This window comes from Chrysochloris asiatica, unplaced genomic scaffold, assembly GCF_000296735.1.
Source record: "Chrysochloris asiatica unplaced genomic scaffold, ChrAsi1.0 scaffold00120, whole genome shotgun sequence".
NCBI lineage: Eukaryota > Metazoa > Chordata > Mammalia > Afrosoricida > Chrysochloridae > Chrysochloris > Chrysochloris asiatica.
The window spans coordinates 746,091-770,882 of NW_006408638.1; the positions used below are offsets into that span (position 1 = coordinate 746,091).

Genomic DNA, 24,792 nt, shown 5'->3' on the forward strand with positions numbered 1-24,792 from the left:
TGCTTTACTGGAAGTGCAGCTCTCCATATGGGCTGATTCCAGCCCCGCCCTCAAAGCTCTACAGGGGTTGGGGCAGTTGGGCGAAAGTTCAAAATGCCAGAAATTCCTCCGTGGTGCGTTTTTTTTTAAAAAAAAAGCGAGTCCAGGAGTTTGATGGGCTGAACTTTATGGTGGTGGGAAGGTTCCGAGTCTGCTACAGGACATCCTCCTTCGTAAGGTCTCCCTCTTTTTCCCTGGGGCCCCTCTTACCCGTGTCATCTTGCCACAGTGGGGTACCGGAAGTCTGGTCACATCTCTTTGGAATGGGCACAGATACAGATATCCTGTAATCAGTTGGCCAGGTAGTTGTCTACCAAGTCTCTTTGCATAAATGAGTGAGCACCTCCAATGCCGCATCAGTTTGTTGAAAGATGTTAATCTGTATTCCATTTATTTCCCATGCCTTGTTCTTTGCCAATGATTTCAGTGCACCTTGGCCCTCTTCCTTCAAGATAATTTGTTCTTGATCATATGCTAGCTCTAGAAATGGTTGAACATTGACCATTTCTTTTTGGTGCATTGATTCTGTATTCCTTCCATCTTCTTTTGACGCTCTGTGCATCATTCAGTATTTTGACCATTATAATCCTTAATATTGCAAGTCAAGGTTTGAATTTTTTCTTCAGTTCCCTCAGCTTGAGAAATCCTGAGTGTGTTCTTCCCTTTTTGTTTTTTAACTCCAGGTCTCCACACATTTTATTATAATATTTGACTTCATCTTCTCAAGCTGACCTTTGAAATTTCTGTTCAGCTCTTGTACTTCCCCAATTCTTCCATTTGCTTTAGCATCTCTACAGTGTTATTGTTGTTGTTGTTGTTATTAAGTGCCATGAAGTCTATTCCGGCCCATAGCAACCCTGGGTAGGCTTTCCAAGGAGCAGCTGGTGAGCTTGAAGCACCGACCTTGAAGTTCAAACAACTGTGCAGTCTGACGCATTAGCCCAGAGAGCATTTTCAATCTCTTCTGACATCAATTTTGAATTTTTCCTTCTTTCTTGTCTTCTCAGTAACCCTTTTCCCTCTTCCTGTATGATGTTTTGATGTCATCCCACAATTTTTATTATATTCTGTCTTTAGTGTCTAATGTAACAACTCTGTTCTTCAGATGATCTCTAAATTCAGGTGAGATATATTCAAGGTCATATTTTGTTTCTTGTGAACTGGTTTTCATTTTCTTCAGCTTCATCCTGAATTTGCATATGAGCAATTGTTGGTCTCTTACACAGTCTGCCCCTGGCCTTGTTTTGGTTGAATATATGGAGCTTTTCCACAGTCTCTTTCCACAGATGTAGTCAATTTGATTTCCATGTATTCCATCTGGTGAGGTCCATATGTATATCATCTTTTATGTTTATTCAAAAAGATATTTGCAATGAAAGTGTCATGGGTCTTGCAAAATTCTATCATGTTATTTGCAGCGTCATTTCTATCACCAAGGCCATATCTTCCAATTACTGATCATTTCTCTTTGTTTCCAACCTTTGCATTCCAATCACCAGTAATTATCGGTACATCTTGATAACATGTTTGATCCATTTCCAACTGAAGAAGTTTGTAGAATTCTTCAATTTCAGCATCACTGGCTTTAGTGGCTAATGCATAAATTTGAATAATAGTGGAATTAGTATTCCATAAGCCTACAAGTTGGTCTTATATATGGATAATATCCATATGACTACAAGCTAGTCTTTATTGTAGGTATATGGATATTATCCTATCACAGACAGCATTGTACTTCCTAACTGATCTTCATATGTTCTTCTTGCTGATGAATGTGACAGCATTCCTCTTTAATTTGTCATTCACAGCATAGTAAACCATGTGATTTTTCAGATTCAAAATGGCCATCTCAACTCACTAATGCCTAGAATATCTATGTTTATGCATTACATTTAATGTTTGACAATTTCCAGTTTTCCTAGATTCACACTTCATACATCCCATTTTCTAATTATTTGTGGCTGTTTATAGCTGTTTCTCTTCATTTTGAGTTGTGCCCCATCAGCAAATGAAGAGCCCAGAGGCTTTACTTCATTGACATCATCCCGGTCAACTCTTCTTTGAGGAGGCAGCTCTTCCTCAGTCACATTGTGAGTGCCTTCCAATCTCATCTTCTGGCACCATATCTGACAATATTCTGGTGCTAGTCATCATGTTTCAATATTTAATAATATGGTATTGACAGTGTTCCATTGTTATTCATAAGGTTTTCATTGACTAAGTATTCAGAAGTATTTGGAAGCTCAGCTGAAAACTGTCCATCATTGGTGACCCTGCTGGTATTTAAAATACCCATGGCATAGCTTCCAGAATCACAGCAGCACACATGTCATCACAGTAAGACAAACAAACAGACGAGCAGTGGTAAGGTCTCATAGCCTAGTGGAAAAGACAAACATGTAAACCAGAAGTCACCATCTGGAAACCTATAGGCTAGAGTCAGGCAAGAGATGTGCTTTATTTGATTTCTACAGTAAAATATTTTAATCCATTGTATTTAGCCAGAATTTTCACCTTTCAGTTCAACTCATCTTTATCATCAACCTGATATGCTTATTTATAGCACCTAATATGTTTCTAAGTAGGAGAAAGATGAGGCTTTCTGCTCCTGTAAAGATTTACAGTCTCAGAAACCCTATGGAACTGTTCTATTTTGCCTTATAGAGTTACTGTGAGTCGGAATTGGTTCGGTGGCAGTATGATATAGGTAATGGACTCCTAAAAGCGTTTGAGTTTGGTACCACGAAATTGCAAACAACTAAATGCCACAACCAAGATAGTGTTCTACCTCTGTCAAAGCACCTAAGATTGTACAGGAGGAACAGAAGAGGGAATAGTGAGTTTTCCCCAGGTATGTCCAGCATGTTCTGACAGAGGGGGTAACAATTTAAATGTTGAAAGCGTATTCTAGGCCAAAGGACAAATATAGAAATATGGAGACATGATATTGTACATCAAGTTTAGGAAATTAAAGAGACAATGAGTGAGAAGAAATATCTATCTCCCATTTACTGAACACTTATTGTCAGCCACTAATAGGCAATTTCCATAGAAATCAATATAAATGATGTACTTATTATTAGTTGCATTTTTCAAATGAGGACACTAAACATCAGGGAAAGTAAATCATTTGTCCAAAATTAATCACCTATCAAACTAACTGTAGAGTCAGAATTCCGAGTCCTGCCTTGCTAGGTGTTTCCATTAGTAAACCAAATGGATGTATTAGCAGACTGTAAATTTATTCAGGACACATTTGGGTTGTTTGGGGTTTTTTCCTACCTTTTTTTTGTGAATTAGGTAAAGGGTGTTCCATTTAGCCATTCATACACATTTTCTTTCGTGTCACTGATTGCAATCCCTACAATGTAACAGCACTTCCCTTTGTTTCCTGTTTCCATTCTTCATTCATTCCTAAACCTTCCTGCTTTCTGAACTTTATCTTTGGTCACATGCCACCCTTTACATCTCATATGATGGATTATTCTAAGGTATGCACATCTCCCTAGTGTTGTTTTTCACTTTATAGTTTGGCTGAAAATTGAGCCACTGGGGTGAGTTCAGTTCCAGACCTGAAGGGTGACTAAGGTTCATAGTCTTGGCTTTCCTACACTCTCTATCTGACTGGTAAGCCTTGCCTTTTTATAATTTGGGGGTTTGTCCACATTTTCTCTCACTCTTTCCCAGACCTGGTATAAAATAAAGGCTTAATTCATTGTGTTCTCTTTTTTGTTGTTGTTACTAAGTGCTGCTAAGCTGGTTTCAACTCATAGGGACCCAGTACAGGGTTTCTGAGAAGGGCTGGTGAGTTTGAATCACCGATCTTGTGGTTCAAACCGAACTTTCAGCCCTAAGCTTATCCTACAGCACCACACCAGGACTCCTAATTCAATGTAGCAAATGGAATTTTTTTAAAAAGTTACATAAACAGGCTGTTAGAGTTTAGAGGAAGGTTAGGGAATTTCTAGTCCAAGTTCTTTTACAGATGAGGAAACCTATTTGCAGTAAAAAAAAAACAAAAAACAAACAGATATTTTGTATCTTTAATTTAACTTTAAATATACTTTTCTTAATCAGTTTAAAATATTTTCATTTTCCTTGTTGATTTTTTTACATCATTGAAAAATAATTTACAGTAATTTGCAATAAGTATAATTTTATCATACATATTCTATAAGTTCTACAAGTTTAAAAATAACACAAGGGAAGTTAAATTTTTCTTTTTTTAAATGTTGATGAAATAACTCATAAAAAATCTAACCATGAAACTGCTCTTTTTGCTTCAATACTTTTATTGTGACCTATTGAACAACAACAGGAGGATAAATCTATAAAATTCATATTACAGTGACCTGGAGGATTAAAAAAAGAAAGTCAAAAACAATACAGTAACGGCTGCATGATCTTTAATTGCATTTGGTGCTGAAGAGTCTGAGTCAAGGTTAGCTAAAGAGGAAAATATTAATTTAATTGTAGGAAAATTGCTCATTTTAAGAATTTAGAAAGTAGATAAAATTCTGTGGTGTATCTTTAGCTTAGCTTACAATTATTTTCAGAAAATGATGGCAACATTTAAAAGTTATTTTATCTATTTTTTTTTAATCTGTGTCATAGTGCCAGGTTAAAAAAATAATAAATTCCTCAATAAATATTTATTGAATGAGACACTATGTGAATGAATGAACTGAAAGATAAATAATGGGTTATTCATGAATAGTTTTATTGACATTCTAAACCAAATTGATAATTACCAACAACACTGAATACCTTAGAAAGTAACTATTGACCTAGAAAGCAGTTGAGTAAAGAGTCCTTCCTTGATTCTAGCAAGATATTTGCCTAAGGACCAATTTGCCACCTTTCACGTGTTCATTCATGTGTTTACTTACTTAACATGCATTTACTTAGACCATATTTTGTGCATCTTCTGCTCACATTAGAAAAGATCAATGTGGGCTCCCCACTGCCTACCTTTTGCTTCACAATGAAACAGTGCCCATAACCTCACTTTTCAAAAATTTTCTTTATATTCCTTGGTTTTTTACAAAACATTATACATTAGTACCTATTTTCACTCACTGAAATAAATTCATTGAGAATTTTCACTGTTATGAAAAAAAGTTAAAAGTGAAACTAGCTTTCAGCATTTGTTGCACAACAAGCATTTAAAGAGGCAGCATTCACTAAGAGCATGGTGAGTGAAGTCGCCAAGCTCCTTTGCTCTCGGCATCTAGTTTTGATAACTTTGAACTGTGTCTGACAACTCTATATGTTAGTGTTATTTTAGGCTTTATGCATTATCTGGTATGATTTGGTAAGTTATTGGGGGGAGTCTGGGAACACTCAAAAACTTTCCATGGGAATTAATGGCAATTGCTTCTCTTTATGCTATTTTAGTTTATAAAAGACTTCTTAGAAATGCGCTACTGTCTGATAATGATGAAAACCTGTAATCCGCTTTTTTTTTTTTTGTTTTACCAAAATAGAGCAATTCAATCTTTCCTGGACTGCATGTCAGCAGTTAAATTTATTCAAAATAAAGGCCTCCATGGAATAAAGCTGCATTCTTCCAATCCTAACATGAAATTGTCTCTCTTCACTTTTGTTGGTTTTTCTCAAAGGAGTCCTGGTAGAGCAGTAGTTAAACCATTTGGATGCTAAGCTAAGATCAGCAGTTTGAACCCACCAGCCACTCCATGGGAGAAACATGTGGTTCCCATTAGGATTCCAGCCTTGGAAACCCTATGGGACAGTTCTACTCTGTCCAGAGTATCACTATGAGTCAGAATCGACTCAATGGCAATGGTCTGTTTTGATTTGAATCTTTCTTACTGGTGATGTGACTATTACTGAGTCTATAGCTTCATCCATCATCACAGAAAACTAGAAGCATTTGCTGAAGCATAAATAGAGTCTTCTTTTCTTCTCTTAGTGAAGGAAAGAATGGATAATGCTATAAATTATTGAAGCTAAGTACTTGGTCTTTATTTATCCAAATATTATATATCATATTACCATGACATTCCAACCCTACAGGAATCATTTTTAGTTATACTTTATTAAAGAGTTCCAGCAAATACATGAACACTGCAAAATGAAAGAACACATACATAAGATCTTTCCAAAGTACTCTCAATACTGCTAAGAAATTAGTCTGATTACTGAATGCAACCATCTCCTTTGAAGCTGATTTAAAGTGTTGAAATTTTCAGATTGTATAATTCTCAGAAATATGATACTCAAATGTTCTTTATTTTTAAAACATTTTTCATCCATTTGTTTCATGAAATTGATCCATATATTGTAATGTTTAAATTCATATTTTAGATAAACCTGTAATAAACTTTTAATTTTATTATAAATTCAATGATTCTTACATAGTACCTTTCTCAGAAGTGTCCCTTCAAACCCTCCATCATTTGCCTTATCCCCATTACCATGCACCATTTCAATATTTAAAGTGAAATATAGCAAAGTTGAAAGAATATATGTTCATTAGCTAAAGTTATCAGAGAGAATAGCAGGAGGTCATTTGCATGAAAATAGGTGAAGTCAGTTCAAACTTGCTACTACTTTCAGCCAGTGGTCTTTATTCACTGCCCGAGTCCATCCAGGATTGAGAGTCACTGTGTCAAGTGCAATAAGGTCTTTTAGGATCATTGGCTAGATTCAGGTGAATTCAAGGTCCTGTCCTAATTGTCCAGATCCTTGAAAGAGATTATTTATTTCATCCATATTTTGACAGCTAATAAAAAGAACTCGAAGGGGTCCTGTTAAATAAAAGTTTACCATTAAAATTAAATTATTAGTAAATAATCTTTAAAGAAGAAATTTTTCTGTTAAATAGTTTGTGTGTAAGGAAGTGAGGTTTTTGCATTAAAACATCTCAGTAATCTTTATTTTAATTTTCCACCTAAAGAGTTTCTTTTTTAAAAAAGCATTGTTGTTTTTGTTGTTGTCAAGTGCCATGGAGTCATTTCCAACTCATACCACGTTGTAAAGGGTTTCTGAGGAGCGGCTGGTGGTTTGAAACTCCAGTCTTAGGGTTAGCAGTCTGGTGCTTATCCAACAGAGCCACAGTAAAAATAGCAATATTGGCTTATATTTATGATCATTTACTCTCATGTAATACTTACAAAATAAACCCAGATTGTAGATTCAGTTACTATTTTCATTTTACATACAAGGAAATCGAGACACAAGGAACTTAAAGTTATAATGATCTTCTATGCAAATTTTTGATGATATCAAATTTCTGGTGTTATTTCTAGGATTTTTTTTTTTTTCCCATCACAACAATGTACCTGTTAATTCTTTGATTAGAGTCAGTTCCATCTCATAGCAGCCGGGTATAAGGTTTCCAAAACTGTAAATCTTTGCAGCAGCAGAAAGCCTCATCATTTTGTCCTAGGGTGGTTGGTGGGCTCCAACCACAGACACAGTTAGCAGGTCTATTACTATTGGGAAAGAAGAATATTATTGGAAAACCTTGCCCATCTACCCTACAGTCCTGATCAGATTCTTTTTTATTCAAAATCTCAAAAAAACATTTCAAAGGAACGCTATTTGAGTCCCTTGAAAATGCTGAAACTGTCATATTGACATGTTATAAACCAGAGTACAGAATTATTCATGGAAGGGTGGTTGTTGTTGTTAAGTGCCATTGAGTATGTTTAGGATTTCCAAGGAGATGGTGAGTTTGAACCTCTGATTTGTGGTTAGCAGTTCAATACTTGTCCTACAGTACCATTCCCAGCCCACCTCCTCATAGAAGGGTTAGAGAAATGGAAAGACTGCCTTCAGAAGTGTACAGACCTAAATGGATGAAACGTTGAAAAACGATTTTGACATTTTTATTTAATAATGGTTTCTGTGATTTTACTTTTTGGCTTACATTTATAGTATAATCTTGATCTTTCTTTATAAATTCAAGATTAATAATAAACTAGAAACTGCAAGTACATGAATTTTTGGAAAACCAAAAGTGTGAAGTTATACATTTCATATTTTGCTCTTTAATGGCTAGATAGTACTCCCATCACATATGAAATTTAATTTATATTAACAAAATCCTTAATATACTGAGGACAGCTTAAAATGAAATACTCATGAAATTGACATTTCTCCTACTAAAAACTTTAGCCATTGTTTATTCCTCATTCACAGTATAACATTAATAAATTCCAAAATTGCTTTTCAAAAATCAAAGAAAGAGACAATAATCTATGTAATAGGGAAACCCAGACTAAAATCACTTTACATCAAATCCTAAAAGGTTCAAGAACTTAATTTCTTGTGAATTAAGAGATAATTGAATTATAATAAAAATGAATTGGAGTTTCTCTTAATTGAATTGTGAAAAATCAAAGCTATAGTGCTTCATAAATCTCTGTTGACATGACTGACCTTAAGGGAAAAAAATGACAAGGTGTAATCATCATATAATATGGTATCCTAACTGAATATGTATTCCTGTGCACCACTTTCTCTGTTTTTGTTGTTGTTGCTGGGTTGTTGTTTTTTTTTTTTTTTTTCTGCAGATATAAAGAATGACAGCTCTTTAAGGAAAAGATGCCACAATAAATGAAAGACTTTTACCCATGATAAAAAAAAAACATAACAAAGCCATTATGAATGATGCAGCAAGTACAGAAAAATGAAAGCAGCTATTAAATATGACAAGCTGTCACAACAACAAAAATAGCAATCAACATAATCATAGCAATAAAATAATATTTAAATTTAGTCTCTCTCAAGAAGCTAAAATAATGGCATCCTTTCTAAGTTAACACTTGTAAGTAGTGTTGGCCAAAATCACAATAACTCAGATACGAATTCCAAATCTGGAACATATTAAATTTTGTTTGAGTCACTTTTGCACGTGCTTTGGTTTTTCTGTAAATTTCCTTGAAGATAATCTCATTTCTATCATTTTTTTCTTTCCAGTATGTGACTCTTAATTATTTTTCTTTATGATTTAATATTATTGAATCAGGTTTACTATTATAAGACTACAATTAAATCCATATCAGCTAAAAATGTGTTGTTTTAGTTTTTCACTGCATACAAGGCACTTCAAAATGTTCCTGGAAAATTTTATGATCTTTTGATGCCATTTCTCAACAAACTTTCTGAAGCCTTCTCATATAATAAAATCCAATTTTTTTTTTATAATTATTTTTCCTCTTGAGACATCACCATTTTTTAAAATAAGAATGCTGTACAAATGTATGATATAATTATCACCACCTGTTTTTCAGCAGTTTCATTATGAGTGGTTTACCAGAAATTAAACGTTACAATGTTGAAACAGCTTTGTGTGGGAAACATTGTCCACAGGTGCATATTAGCTTGTGTTCAGTAATAAACAGTCTATGCGCTAACAAAGAAGAATCTAGACTTGATGTTTGTTACAAGTTACCTCAGATCAATTTTTTGCTTAGCACTTGGTGCTCTTGCTACTCTTGCTACACTTGTTGTTGTTAAGTGCCATTGAGTCCTTTCTGACTCATAGCAACCCTGAATAGGATTTCTGAGGAGCAGCTGGTAGATTTGAACCACCAATCTTGTGGTTAGCAGTAAAGTGCTTATCCTACAATGCCACATCCTTAAAATCAATCACAAAACCAGAGTTTGTATCCGTAGTGTAGTATGTGGCTTTCTTTCAAAGCTTTTTTTAAATCCAGTTTAAAAAGTATGACCCTCTCACATTAAAACATATATTTCAACTTTGCTCTTTCATTAAATAAATAAAAAATATGCTCCAAATATTTGAGGAATATTGATTTTTCTTAAACAATAACTTTCTCCATACCAGCATAGTATATAATACTATGTGGCATATCAGGTCCCTTAAATCCTGGTCAAAGTTCTAAGAAGCTTCAAACTATTCTAAGAATTCTCAAATCACTTTTAAGTGAAGAATCCATCTGAAAGAATAGAGTAAGAAGTCTCTTCACAAGTAAAGACGAGACTTCTTAGATCTGTGTATGGAGGAGCGACCTCAAGTCTCAACAAGTGAAAACTGCTGAGTGTGAGGATTTTCTCAGAGTGCAGGAATGAGGTGCAATCCTACAGTCATCTGTATAACCTGCTTTTAAGGGTATTACTGTGATTTAAACTTAGATTTAAATCTCTACAAACATAGCAATTATCAGTACTGCTCTTGCACTGATATTGCATGTCTATTAAATTTTCTTCAGGTCACTGAGACATCAAACTGTAATGTTACTATTCCAAAGTGTAAGGTTTGTAACTCATATTCAAAGCATAGCAATTCTCCAAACAGGAAATGCCTCAGTGTTCATTTCTACTCTGCAGTGAGAAGATTTTGTCCCCTGAGTCTCCTAGCATGTGACATTATTTCCCCTCCCTAGACCTCAGTTTGCTCTTCTGTGAAATAAAGGGTTTTGACTAGATGCGCTCTCAAGAAAGTGCTGGCTTGCTTTTATTCTATGATTCATTATATGATTTTAAGGATAAATTTCCATGAAGTTTACATTCTTTGTATTCACAATGGCATTCTTAAAACTTTATATATATGGTTCTACCTTTGCAAGCTCTGTGTATCTAGCTCCTAACAGAAAAGTGTGAAACATTAAAAATCATGTACCTTGGTTGTCTTTTCACTATTTCAGAATCACATGCAATTTCTATAATGTGCAGAAACTTTCCTTATTTCAAGCACTAACACCGATATACATATGGAAAGTACTCCTCCTTTATTGCAGGAGCTCTGACAGCATACTGGTTACAAATCGAGCTGCTAATCTCACGGTCAGCAGTTCAAAACTACCAGCTGTTCCCTGGGAGAAAGATGAGGCTTTCTGTTCCTGTAAAGATTTACAACCTCGGAAATCCAACACAGGGTTGTTATGATTTGGAACCGACTCCACGGCACACAACCACCACCACCACTTCTTTAGTGCAAAGTAGATCTCGGAATCCTTTTCTAACTAATTTCTGTATAGGCCCCCTGAGGATGTGAATTCTGGAAACAGACATCAATGGTTGATATTTATATCCACTTTTTATATTTGTTTATGACCATTCTTCATGAAGATTTTACGTTGTATATGTAGGTTTTGAAATTTGATATTAGCCTTCTGCTGCTTCCAAACCCACTTTAATTTAATTTATAATAACTATTATAAGCCTCAGAAACACTGTACAGGGTCACTGTGAATCGGAACTGACTCCACGGCACATAACAGCACAATTATAAGCTACATGGATTCTTAAATTTATGAATGAAAAGCATTCCATTCATTTTCATTTTAGAATTTCCTTTTGAATTATGATGTCTGTTGGTTTTAGGTAATATACCAGTTAAATGATCAACAAAGTTTTTAAGAAACTACATGGATTTTTTTAATTTGTGAATAAAAAGCATTCTATTCATTTCCATTTTATAGTTGCCTTATGAAATATGATGTCTGTTGATTTTAGGTTGTATTCCAGTTAAATGAGCAACACCTTTTCCACAAGGAAGACTTTAATTAATGTCCATTTTTGTCTCTTAAAAGGATCCTTCCCCACCATTGGAGTGGACGCGTTCTGCCCCAGCTTCCTGAGGGCAGGGTTTTTAAATAGCATCCAGGCCCCCCATCCAGTGCCAAGAGGAGGATCCTTGCCCCCCAGGATTCCTGCTGGTAGGTATTCCAGGTGAAATCTGATGTCACCATGTACAACTGTAGGATTGTGCTCACAAGTGATAGTTTCCCAATACAAAAATAAGTGTTTCTAGAATACATTGTTGAAAATAAATGCATATGATTTCTTTTTAAGTGCAGGAACCACATTTATGACAATTAATACTATGATAGCAGCTTAAAGGAAGGGAAAGAACTTGAGTGTTACCCATTCACTTAATTCACATAATGTTGCCTTGTCTTTTGAGAGTCTTTACATTAATAAAAATGGGAAATTCAGATCCCACATTTATAATTCAAGAATAAGACAAGGAATGATTTGAGTTCCTTTGCCATTTTAGAATCGACCAGGAAAAAAAGAGAGAGAAAAAAAGCTGTTAATTGTTTTTGAAAATAATTCCATATCTGGATGGTTTTACAGTGATTTAATTAAGGTTCCATTTCACTAAAGAAAAAGTGCTTTGAAGAAAAGTCAGAAAGTAGCAAATCTGGAAGACTTTTTAAGAAACAAACTTAATGTATACTTCTCTCTTGGAAAAAAAGAAAAGTCTGACCAAAGCCTTATTTATCAATGAGAAAAACAAATTACAGAATTTTGAACATTTTAAAGTGTACTCTCAAAGTTTAGTAAATCACTGTTAATTATCCACATTATTTTAATCACAAATTGTTTCTTCCCCTGACATTTAGTATTGTATCCAAGTGCATGTTCCATTGTACAGAAGTATACAAGCTCACTTTCTATTTTATATTTGTCTTAGCAAAACAGAACTAAGATTCTTGGAAAGGAGTGAAGAATAAAAAGTACTATAATGTTTAGCCAAGCACAGTATAATTGATCACTGGCTTATATATTATCTGCAAAGATAATATGCAGAGAATCCACTGGACCTTTTTTCCATAATTAACAATAATTCTGTAAGTTATGGTAATGATGTCAATGTCTTCACAAGGGCTACATAGCCACCAATTTAATGGGAGCATTTGAAAAAAACTGGAATTTTTTTTTTGAAAACCCAATTATGCACATTTCTTGATTTCCTTATCCAAATTATAGCAGCACTGAAGCCTAAGGTTATCACACTGACTTTTTTCTTATGCTGTTCAATTATTATATCTATTTAATTAAAGCAGGAAAAAGATGAGGTTTCTGCTCCTGCAAAGATTTACAGCTTCAGAAACCCTATGCAGAGTCTCTGTCAGTTGGAACCAATTGTTTATCTAACAGTTAACAACTACAACAATAGTTTAATTAAAACAAACAAAACAATACAGAATAAAGCAAAATTGCCTTGATGTCATTTCTTTTATCATTGGATATTTATTCATGTGAATGGAGGCTTGGTGACCAACAATGGTGTAATTGGAAGTGGAGGCAAAATTTCATGGATTCAGATTAGTGGTTTTCACAATAATGGGTATTGTACCACCTTTCTCCTCAGTGGGAGCAGACCTGGTGTTAATGGCACTGGAATTTTCTTGTCACAGTTGCACAGGCCTGGGAAGAAAAGGTTATACAAACCACACTCTCAGAGTTAACTACAATTTTTTTTTTTTAAATGTACCTGCCACATATGTAATTAATAGCTCAGTGTTTGTCACTAGAAAGAGATCAACAGATTATCTGTTTATGCAGTTTAATGGTTTAACCTTTAAAAGTTAATGGCAGTCCTGGATATTTTGGTAGAAATGACATTATGAAGGTTAGTAGTAACTTAAATTATTTAACATCACTGGTAAAAAAAAATCACTCTGGTCATTTAGCCACTGAGAATGATAGAAACAAGATGATCATTCTATAATACAAACATAGTATCAACTTTCCAGACAGTGATCTAAAAAAGCACTCTAGCACTCCATTCTTCTAGGCTTTAAGCCAAATTTGCTCCAGCTTCCAAAAGACAACAGTTTAGTTTTCATGACTTACATACACTCATGTATAGAAAATTACTTCAGAAAAAAAAATAGAGAGACCTCAACTTGTTCCTGTTTCTCAAACTGAAACTAACCCACTTTATCTAATTTATATCACTCTGATAGTGATCTCTTGTCACTGTCTCTGGTACTTTTCAGTAATGTCTGCTACCATTTAATAGGTAAATGTTATCCTCTTTCTCTCAACTATAGCTTGTTTCTAAAGAATTTCCTTTATAATTGTCTGGGTTTTTTTTCACCATTTATTGTGAATTAAGTGAGGGTTTACAGAACAGATGAGGTTTCCATTCAACAATTCCTTTATAATTTTGTGAGAGAGAGATGAAGCAGTAATCATGAGAAATTTTTACTATGCTTCATATTCTTTGAAAAAGAAGTATTTCTTTGCCATCTCATATCTGAACTGATGACCGACTCTTAAAGTTTTCCTGCCCAGGATTGTAACCATGGCATTTTAAGCAGTTGTCTGAAAGTTGATGCCTACTGGGCAGCAATTAATTTGCTATCTACCAATTTATTATATGTTACAGTGTTTTGAATCCCAAATGACATTTGGTATATCATTTAAGGAACTGTAAAACCTTTCTTAATGATCATGCTAATTAAGTTTCCAGTTACTTATCTTAATCAAATTCAAATGAGATATGCCTGTGTCCTGCATATAATAATTTCTTTGCATTCATGTCACACTGTACAAAGAATAATATTTTTACAGTACTTAATTTTATATCAACTCCAACAATAAGAGAATCATCAAATAAGGAGACACAGAAATCAGACCAGTCTGTATCCAGTCTTTACGTAACAGTTTGTAATTATGTTTCTCATTCTAGAAATGTCATAATAAACAGGTTGTTTTACTTAGTTCCAAACAGACAGAAACACCAAGAACTCATTGGCTAAAAGTTGAATAGCAAATATATAGATATTTAACACAATACCTTTCATATAACAACAAGACCATCGGAAGGGAAGAAACGAAAGAAGATCGGAAAGGGGGAAGAAAGAGAAGAGGAGAGGAAAAGAGAGAATAAATTACAAGTTTTAAACCAAAGTCTAACCCTTGTTTTCCTCCCTATTAAAACCAAATTCTCACCGTTTTATAATTAGCATATCCCCTTTGCTCCATCCAGCTATTATTTTTAAATGTAATCCTCTGGTCAAACAGTATTTGAAAGTGCGATGGAACTTTGTTATATTGTATATTTAGTATACATTGAGTCTGAGACTGGAGGCTTAATTTGTGACAGAATTTACCTCTAGTCAAATTCTTTATATTTTAGATAATTTCATATGCTGACTGCACATAAACAAACTCAGGAGTTAGAGTAATAAAATGAAATGAAATCATGCAATAATAATAACATACTTTTTAATCTGAAAGACTTGAAGAAATAATTCAAGTCTCGACTTTTAATATTGTAGTTTTCTATGGGCAAAATGTTAGATGACCCACAAGCATCAAAAAAATATGGAAGAAATATACAGTCATTGTACCAAAAAGAAATGATTGATTTTCAACCATTTCAAGAGAGAGCCATATGATCAAGCACCAATGGTACTGAAGGAAGAAGTCCAGGATGCACTGAAGGCATTGGCAAAGAACAAGATTCCAGGAATTTATGGAATACAAATTGAAATATTTCAACAACTGATGCAGCACTGGAGGCACTCACTCATCTAATTGATTCGAAGAGATGCATATTTGTGCCCATCCCAAAGAGAGATGAACAAGCAGAATGTGGATATCATCAGGCATTGTCATTCACATCACATGCAAGAAAAATTTTGCTAAAGATAATTAAAAACATCTACAAGAGTACATTGATAGGGTAATTCCAGAGGTTCAAGCCAGATTCAGAGGAAAAGGTAGAATGAGGGATGTCATTGCTGATGTCAGAAAGCAGAGAATAGCAGAAAGATGTTTACCTGTGCTTTATTAACTATGCAAAGGTTTTCAGCTGTGGATCGTGATAAACTATGAACATTACAGAGAATGAGCATTCTGGGACACTTAATTGTGCTCATGGGGAACCTGTACAGAGACCAAGAGGCATTCATTTGAACAGAACAAGGGACACTGAATGGTTTACAACCAGGAAAGGTATGTGCTACAGTTGTATTCTTCCAACATACTTATTCAGTCTGTCTGCAGAGCAAATAATCTGAGAAACTGGATTATATGAAGAAGAATGTGGTATAAGGATTGGAGACAGACTCATTAACAACCTGAGATATGAAGATGATGAAACCTTGCTTGCTGAAAGCAAAAATGACTTAAAATACTTACTGATGAAGATGAAAGACCACAGCCTTTGGTATGGATTGCACCTCAATGTAAAGAAAACAAAAATCATTACTACTAGATCAATAAATAACATTATGATAAATGGAGGAAATATTGAAGTTGTTTAAGACTTCATTTTGCTTGGATCTACTATCAATACTCATGAAAGCAACAGTCTAGAAATCAAATGACATATTATCTTATGCAAAACTGTTGCACAAGACCTCTTTATTTAAAGTCTTCAAGAGGAAGGACATCAGTTTGCACCAAACTCATGCCATGGTATTTTCAGTAGCTTCATATGTATGTGAAAGTTGGAAATAAAGGCCATAAAAGAATTGATGCATTATGCTGTGGTATTTAAAGTACCACGGATGACTAGAAGAACAAACAAATATATTGTTGGAAGTAATACAGCCAGAATTATCCTTAGAAACCAGGATGGCAGTACTTCATCTCCCATACTTTGGATATATCATCGGGATGGACCAATCCTTGGATAAGGACAATCCTGTTTGGTAAAGTGATGAGTCAGGGAAAAAAAGAGGAAAACCCTCAACGAGATGGATTGGCGCAGTGGCAGCAACAATGGGCTTACCAATGATTGTGAGGATGGCACATGACAGGGCAGTGTTTCATTCTGTTGAACTGACTTGATGCCAGCAAACAACTACAACAAAATATGGAAGTTATATCGATTCAACTTTTGCTGTCACTTCACACCAATAACTAACATCATATGGTATTTTAAATGTACATAATAATAAAGTATTATAGCATGTCATTAAAATTACACTGATCTATAAAACATAAAGGCATTTCTATTATTTGAGAAATACATTGCCTGATCCTGTGCCATCCTCACAATTGTTGTTTTGCTTAACCCCATTGTTGCACCCACTGAGCGAATCCATCTCTTTGAAGGTCTTCTTCTTTTTTGCTGACCCTCCACTTCCAGAGACTGGAACCTCCTAATAACACATTCAAAGTATGAGAGACAAACTCTCACTATCCTGACTTCTACGAAGCATTCTAGGTGTACTTCTTGCAGCATAGATTTGTTTGTTCTTTTGGCAGTCTATAGTACTTTTAACATTTTCTACCATAACTCTAATGCATCAGTTCTTCTATGGTATTCCTTATTCATTGTCCAACTTTCACATGCATGTGAATCTACTGAAAATATGAGGGCTTAGGTCAGGCACACCTTAGTCCTCCATTGTCTTCAGCAAAATTTTACTTGCATGTTAGACTAATATTATTGTTCAATGACTTCCGCATTCTCTTGAGTCACCTTCTCTTTGGAATGGACACAAAAATGGATATCTTCCAATCATTTGGCCAGGTAGTGCCTTCCAAATTTCTTAGCATAGATGAGGGAGTGTGTCCCATGCTGCATCAGTTTGTTGAAAATTTTCTATTAGTATTCCATCAATTCCTGGAACCCTGTTCAGTGTAGCTTGGACTTCTTTCTTTTGCCTGATCCTGTGCCATCCTCACAATTGTTGTTATGCTTAAACCCATTGTTGCACCCACTGCGCTCATCCATCTCTTTGAAAGTCTTCTTTTTTGCTGACCCCCCCAAATGGCCAGTACCATTTGCTCTTGATTATATGATACCTCTTGAAATGGTTTGCTACAAAATCATACAAACCTTTATTAAATAAAATATCAAAATGTGAAGCTATTATTTCTCGACATATTTTCCATCTAGGACTATAAGCTTTTGGAGGCATGTTTCCATCTCTCTGACTCTTCCTATGCACTCTTTGATTTATACCATGTCAAATGGCAATTTTGGTATTCTTGAGGAACTCAAATGGTATTCATATTAAATGTTTCTTGAGTTTGGGGAACAGAGCTATGTTGGAAGGAGCCTGATCAGGGCTGTAGAGTAGAAAGGATAAGGTTTCTCAACAAAATTGTCCTAGGACAGGCCTTGCTACCCTTGAAGAATGAGTAGGTACATTATTATGATGAAAAAAATTCCTCAGCACAACTTTATGGCCTTTTTCTCATCAATGTAGTCTTCAGTTTGATTAAAACTTCTTCCTGATATGTTCCTATGATTGTCCTGTGTCCTCTGAGAACATCTATCAAAATTCCTCCTTTGAAATCCATAAAAATAGTCACCATAACCTTTTGAGCTGACCTCTCTGCATGAATTTAACTGATTTAGCAGATACCCTTGGAAGCCTGTTTTGATTGGACGTTTTGTTTAAAAGGCATCCTAACAAGACTAAGACAAGTGTATTACTGAGAGTACAAGTGTATTCAATAGCCTCATATGGATGCAAAAGCTGGACAGTGAATAAGGAAGATCGTAGAAGAATTGATGCCTTTGAGTTGTGGTGTTGGAGGAGAATACTGAGGGTGCCATGGACTGCAAAAAGAACCAATAGATCTGTTTTGGAAGAAGTGCAGCCAGAGTGCTCCTTGGAGGCCAGGATGGCTAAGCTTCATCTCTCATACTTTGGACATATTGTCCGGAGGAAACAGTTGCTGGAGAAGGATGTCATGTTGGGTAAGGTGAAGGGTCAGAGAAAAAGAGGAAGACCCCTAACGAGATGGATTGGCCAGGTGGCATCATTGATGGACTCAAGTGTGGCAGTGGTAGTGAGGTTGGCCCAGGATTGGACATTGTTTTGTTCTGCTGTGCATGGGGTCGCTATGAGTCGGTTCTGACTCAATGGTACCTGACAACAACAATTACTGAGAGAACTTCTCTGCAACTATATTCTGATTCGAGAGATAAGTTTAAATAAGTCTAGCTTGGAATGAACCCATGCATATATGAACTGGAATCCTAGTAGCAATACTTTTTAATTAATATATATATATATATATATATATATATATATATATATATATATATATATATATATATATATATATGTACATATATATGTAGGATCAGCACTGGATAGTGAACCACAAGACTACAGCTCAAACCCAGCAACTGCTCCATAGAAACCCTATACAGGGGTGCTATGACTCAGAATTGACTCAACGGCACTTAACAGCAACAACATATATGTATAGTCACTTAAAAGATTTTAGTCCAAACTAAAATGTATGCCTTGAACTAAGAAATGTTTTACAATTACAAGTGAAGTCTATATAAGCGAGAACATATGAAGCTAGTGGCATTTGAGGTATAGAAATAGGTTCTAAAAAATCAAGGTCAAAGATTTCCCTAAGTAAATCCTTTGCAGTTAATCTCTGTAGCTCTTTAGTTGTAGAGGGACTGTTCTGAAATAGCATCTCAGCTTGCCTATACATTAAATACAATACTATGTAAATATATCTCTTTGGGCAATTTTACTTGGATTTGTCTTTATTGCTTGTCTTGGGTTGTGGTCAAAGGAAGTGGCAAATACAGAGTGAATATCTGTCTTTACCTAATGGCTTTGGCAATTCCAAGAAACTCCCCCTTTGCTTACTCTGAATCAAACTGCAGGAGAAATATGGACACATAGAGACTGAGAAAGCAGACTTGCAATTGCTAAGTATATAATTCAAAATAATATTTAGTATTGTTAGCTCTTTCTTCCTTAGAAAGCGTTTTTTTATGAGCCTTCTACTCAAAGATCCAAACCTTTCCATATTCTCATCACTATCTCCTGACTACCCATGCCAGGAAATGAATGCACGATCATTTTCTATAAACTAGTATTGCTATAAGCTAGATTTCATAATTTCCTATAAACAAATAACATATCCAACTGCATTAGTTCTAAAGCAAAATATTGATACCCTGAGCTAATATTTTAAAGGTTTTATAGTTTATTAGCAATGATTATCACTATTATCATTTCCATATTTCATGTGGAATCATATTTGATATATATATAGTTAGGACAAATATTTCATGGACTATTATCCAATTAAAATATATATATATATATATTTCAGAAATCACATGGTTTAGATGTTAGAAATTAGCTACAAATGATAAATACAGTTGAAGCACAAAATCTAGAATCTAGTAAATACTATTAACAGGTTTTTGTGCATATTGATGACTGCAGAAAAGCAGTAGTGTACATAATAAGACTAGTTGGGAATTCATGATTGAATTAAGTTAAGGAAAATTGACTCAAACTTAATATGCCAAGGAGAAACAATAGTGGAGAAGTATATATCTTTTATGTACAATCAAACTGCAGTTCAGAAATATCAAAGGAAACCATTTGATATCTTCAATATTCCAAATAAGTTAGTTTAGATCAATGTTCCTAATAAGTTGTTTTAGATCTACAGTTTGAGTTTCAAAATTAATCACTTATAACAAAAGTTTCTATTGACTATACTGTTTCCAATGATGATTACTTTTCACATATTGTTTCTCTACTATATATAATAATTTGCTTGTTTTATATTTAACAAGATATTGTTGTGATAAACATACAAAGGAGATTTAAAAGTCTGTGGAAAAAATCCATTGCCTTTTCATTTCATTTTTTCATGACTTTTGAATCCACTCTAATAGATAGCAGATAAGCTACAGTAAGTTAATTTTAAAATAAGAGATCTTCAGGAAAATGCAAAGATGAGAAACTCTTCATTAAATGAAGGATGCATATTTTATGCATTTCTGTGTGTGTGTGTGTGTGTGTGTGTGTGTCTATGAGGACCAACTTAAACGAAAAGCTATGTATAATGTGAATAGGGAAAACTGCATTCAATGTGCAGAGTCAAAAATACATAAAGAGTTCAAGTGTAAACTCTTGGGAAAAGAAAAACTTTTCCCAGGATGTTTCTTTACTTCTTGTCATTTATTTGATTTCTAGTCTTAACAGGCCTTCTTCAATACCCATCTGCACAGCTCTCCCTGGGGACCTCACTTTTCTAAAGTATGTGCAACTGCAGGATTCAGAAGGAAACGCTACAGAACATCAATAACAGAAAAAACTAGAATGGAGATGCTGAGGCAGACCTGGGCAGAAGACCAAGATGATCACTATTTCAGGACCAGGAGAGGCCTAGAAGAGAGAAGGTCACTGATAGAATGATGTAAACAACAGACCAGGCAAACCCAAGAACAGTGCTATGGGCAATTGCATTTATAGTCATATAACTATACACAGCCCAAGTCCTCTATAAGCTTTTAAATTATTTCCAATGCTGTTAGTGATTGGTTAGAGGTGTGTTTAGAAGCATAGCACAGGCTATACTGACAACTTCTAAGCAACCACAAGAGGAGCTCACCTAACTGTAAAGTTGAATTCCATTCTGCTTGTTTGAAAGTCATTGGACTACAAAGAGTATGGATACTTGGCTGACTTGAGGAGAAATGCACAAAAGGTTAGATAATGACTTCAAAAACAAGAATGACAAATTGAAGGTATTGCTTGAAATCAGAAAAGTCGGGATGCGAAGATATAAAAATCAAAGGCATAGTTCAAACCTTCAAATATCATTAAACTTATGAAAACTTTATTGAAGTTTATCCACCATTGTTCTAGACTAAGACAGACTAGAAAGAATGACAGGTGGACTACTTCTGAATGGTTAACCACTGAAAACCTTATGAATAGCAGTGGAGCATGGCTGAATATGTTTTTGGTGTTGTCGTTAAACTCAAAGATTCTTAAACTCCAGTCCCGTTTTAATAATCACGTGAAGACTATAGATACTCTCCCCAAGAAAATGAACATGTATCTGTATATGTAAATATTTCATACAATTTCAAGAATTCTGTGGACTCCCTGAATCCCATAAATGTAGTATCCCAGGTTCTTAAAACTCAGTATTATGCATAACTGACATAAATGAGCACTATCATTTTTATGTAAGAATGACAGAGCATAAAATGGGGAAACAAAAAAGAGCTGCAGGATGCATTTGTTATCAATCAGACACTTGAACATTTCCAAAGATTTTATTCCATTTTTTTCCTGTCAGAAGACATAAAGACACTAAAAATAGTCTTTATGTAAGTAATCTCCAGATTAAATCTGTAGTCCCTTTTAACTTGTCTACTTTCAGATTCTTTTAAATAAGTTTAGCCTTTGACCTTAGCTGTGCCTTGCTATTAGCATAAATGCTTCTTTTATCTAACATCATTTGAATACATTTAGATTATTAAAATCTACATCTTAACATTTTATGCCTGTTTAATTCCCAATTAGAATATATCTATTTCTTAGACATTTTCTGTTACAAAATGTGCCATTTATTTGAAACTATCACCACTTTCAAAGAAACTCTCAAGAATCATTTTCTTCTCACAAAGAAAAAGTGAAAAATTGAGCACAAATTGGTTTCTTAGCTCAGTCTCCAAGTGAAAAACTTTTTTGTGTTGTGGTTGTTTTGTTGGTGCATTTTCAACTTCATTGAAAACATGATAAACTATATAGCAGAAAAGCTCCACTCTCTTTGGACATCACCTTGATGCCTAGAAAACAGCATGTGTGCTCTCTGGAGCCACTGAACCACTGCAGAACAGAAAGAATGTGGGCATAAACCAACACTGTTGTGAAGTGGTCTCACCATTCATTACTTTGTAGCACAACGCTGCCATGTAGCACAATGTTGGCTTTCCATAGTTCTATGCAAGGACATCTTAAGGAGAATGCGTGTAACAACACTGAACATTTAAAATAAAATAAGCATCATGTAAGTTGCAGGATAGATTCAGAAGTAAATAGCAATTTGCCTGGGGGTAAAAAAAGAAAAGTAGTCAGTTGTTTAATTAAATCTTACATACATGATTCATTGTATAAATGTTTTTCTTCATTAAAATGAAAATCTCACTGTAAATGGGAATGTAGTTTAGGATCCAGTAATAGATCCTGTCTAGAGGTTTGCTTTATTTTTCAATTTTCTGTTAATTTTTATTGATCATGAATGATAAAGAAGACCAAAATGCTGAATATTTCATCACTTATGTAATCATAAGACACTTTTAAAGCCAGATATAAAATATAGCAAGTGAAACACTTTTGAAAATATGAAGACTTCTACCAAAGGCTTGGGAACCTTCTCTCAAAGCATTCAGAGTATATTTGGAGTGTACTGAGTGTCTTCTTCAGAGGTTTTACAATAGCTCTTAACATTACTGTTCGTAAATGTTCTCACACATGCCTCTTACAACCTAAATTTCAACTACTTAAGGCTTGCCCTTTTAATCCTTATATGAAAAAATTAGAGTAGTTCAAATTAAATTAATTTCCAAATAAGATTATTACCATGAGTTGATATTTGGGAGGTTGTTGTTCTTGTTAAGTCCATCAAGTTGGTTCTGACCCATAGCGACCCTGTATAGGGTTTCTGAGGAGTGACTGATGAGCTTGAAATGCTGACCTTGCAGTTCAAACTGACTTTGAAGTTCAGCGCATTAACCCACAGTGCCACACAGGGAAAGCAAAATCAATAGGTTTTTCTAATGATTTCCTTAGTAGGTACTTCTTTGTTTATATAGAAAATTACAGGATTTTAGGAGTCCTGGTATGATGCTACAGGATAAGCACTCAACTGCTAACCACAGTGGTTCGAACCTACCTGCCGCTCATTGGAAACCCTATACAGGGTCACTATGAATCAGAACTGACTGGAGGGCACTTCACAGGAACAATAATAAGGCTTTAAAATCCTGGAGTGTCTCAAGGACTAAACAGCTTAAGGAGCAACATAGTGCCCAGTCAATAATGCCTTTCTAGGATATGTTTCAAAGATAAGCACATAGATTTTGTTTGTTTGTTTTCCTAATTGCTAATGGAGACCCACCTGTTATTTTGAGGCATAACAGAATGCTTAAGCATTCAGATTTCAGAGCTCCAAAATCTAGATCTGCCAAGTATGAATTGTGTATCTTTGTGCAAGTTGCTTACAGTCTGTGCTTTATATCATTTATCTGTTAAATTGAGCTATAAAAGTTGTGAGAATTAGATGAATTAACACATATAAAGCACAACAGACCAGTACCTGGTAGGAGGAAGAACTTAGAAAAAGTGAATTATTTTTACATGTGTGCTGATAACTGATAAAATAAATAAGCATAAATTAGACTAATATAAAATCTAAGTAGATAATTAAAAATATAAGCGTTATTATATATATGATCTACATTTATAGAAACAGCTTACAGAGATTATTTATAGAAATCATTCTAGATTTCCTTTCTAGAAGATGAAATATGTGAGGCTAAAGAAATGAAACATTTTCCTGCCAATTCCAAAGAATTAGCTTTAAGAATATTCAGCAATGCCCTTCATTCTATTGGAAATTACCCTCTAGGCAAAGGTATGATTCCTTAACTCAAAGTGTCTTATTTACAATGAAGTTACTACCAAAGATGCCTGATGTTAGGCTGGTTTTCACTTCAAGACACTAAACATATCACAAAATTATAATAACATATGAATTTTTATGAATGGCTTTCATGATTTTGTATTTCATCCATATTAAGAACAATATAATGATAATTATCAAAATAAAATTATAGATTCTAAAATAACTTGATTTATGGCTATTAGCCTCTCAATTGTTATGAAAGATATAATTCATTATATAATAATGAATAGTATAATTACTATTAAGTACCACTGAGCAAAACACAGTAGAGAATTCTCATACCTTGAAATATTATGCATTGTCTGAAACCAAATTAAAGTGGATATTCAATATACCAAGGGGCGTCAAAAAGTTCTTAGAAAAATTTCACTGTCTTTTAATTTCATTTTCCCATGAATATTTTGAAAACTACTCATATAGTTATAGTCTGCTTTTGTTCTTGTTTTCTTTTTTAAAAAAAAATCTTTTATAGAATAATTTCAAATAGATGTTGTTGTTGTTAGGTACCATCGAGTCAGTACCAACTCATAGCGACCCTATGTACAACAGAGCGGAACACTGCCCAATCCTGGGCCAACCTCA

At 34.4% G+C, this 24,792-nt stretch overlaps 1 protein-coding gene across 1 annotated transcript in view; it reads left to right on the forward strand.

The window, feature by feature from the left end:
* EPHA6 (EPH receptor A6) overlaps positions 1–24,792 on the forward strand; it is an 837,864-nt gene that overhangs the window by 607,339 nt on the left and 205,733 nt on the right. Inside the window, exon 10 of the mRNA XM_006868630.1 lies at positions 11,565–11,690. Coding sequence (XP_006868692.1) covers positions 11,565–11,690 — 126 coding nt within the window. The remainder of the gene's footprint in view (positions 1–11,564; positions 11,691–24,792) is intronic.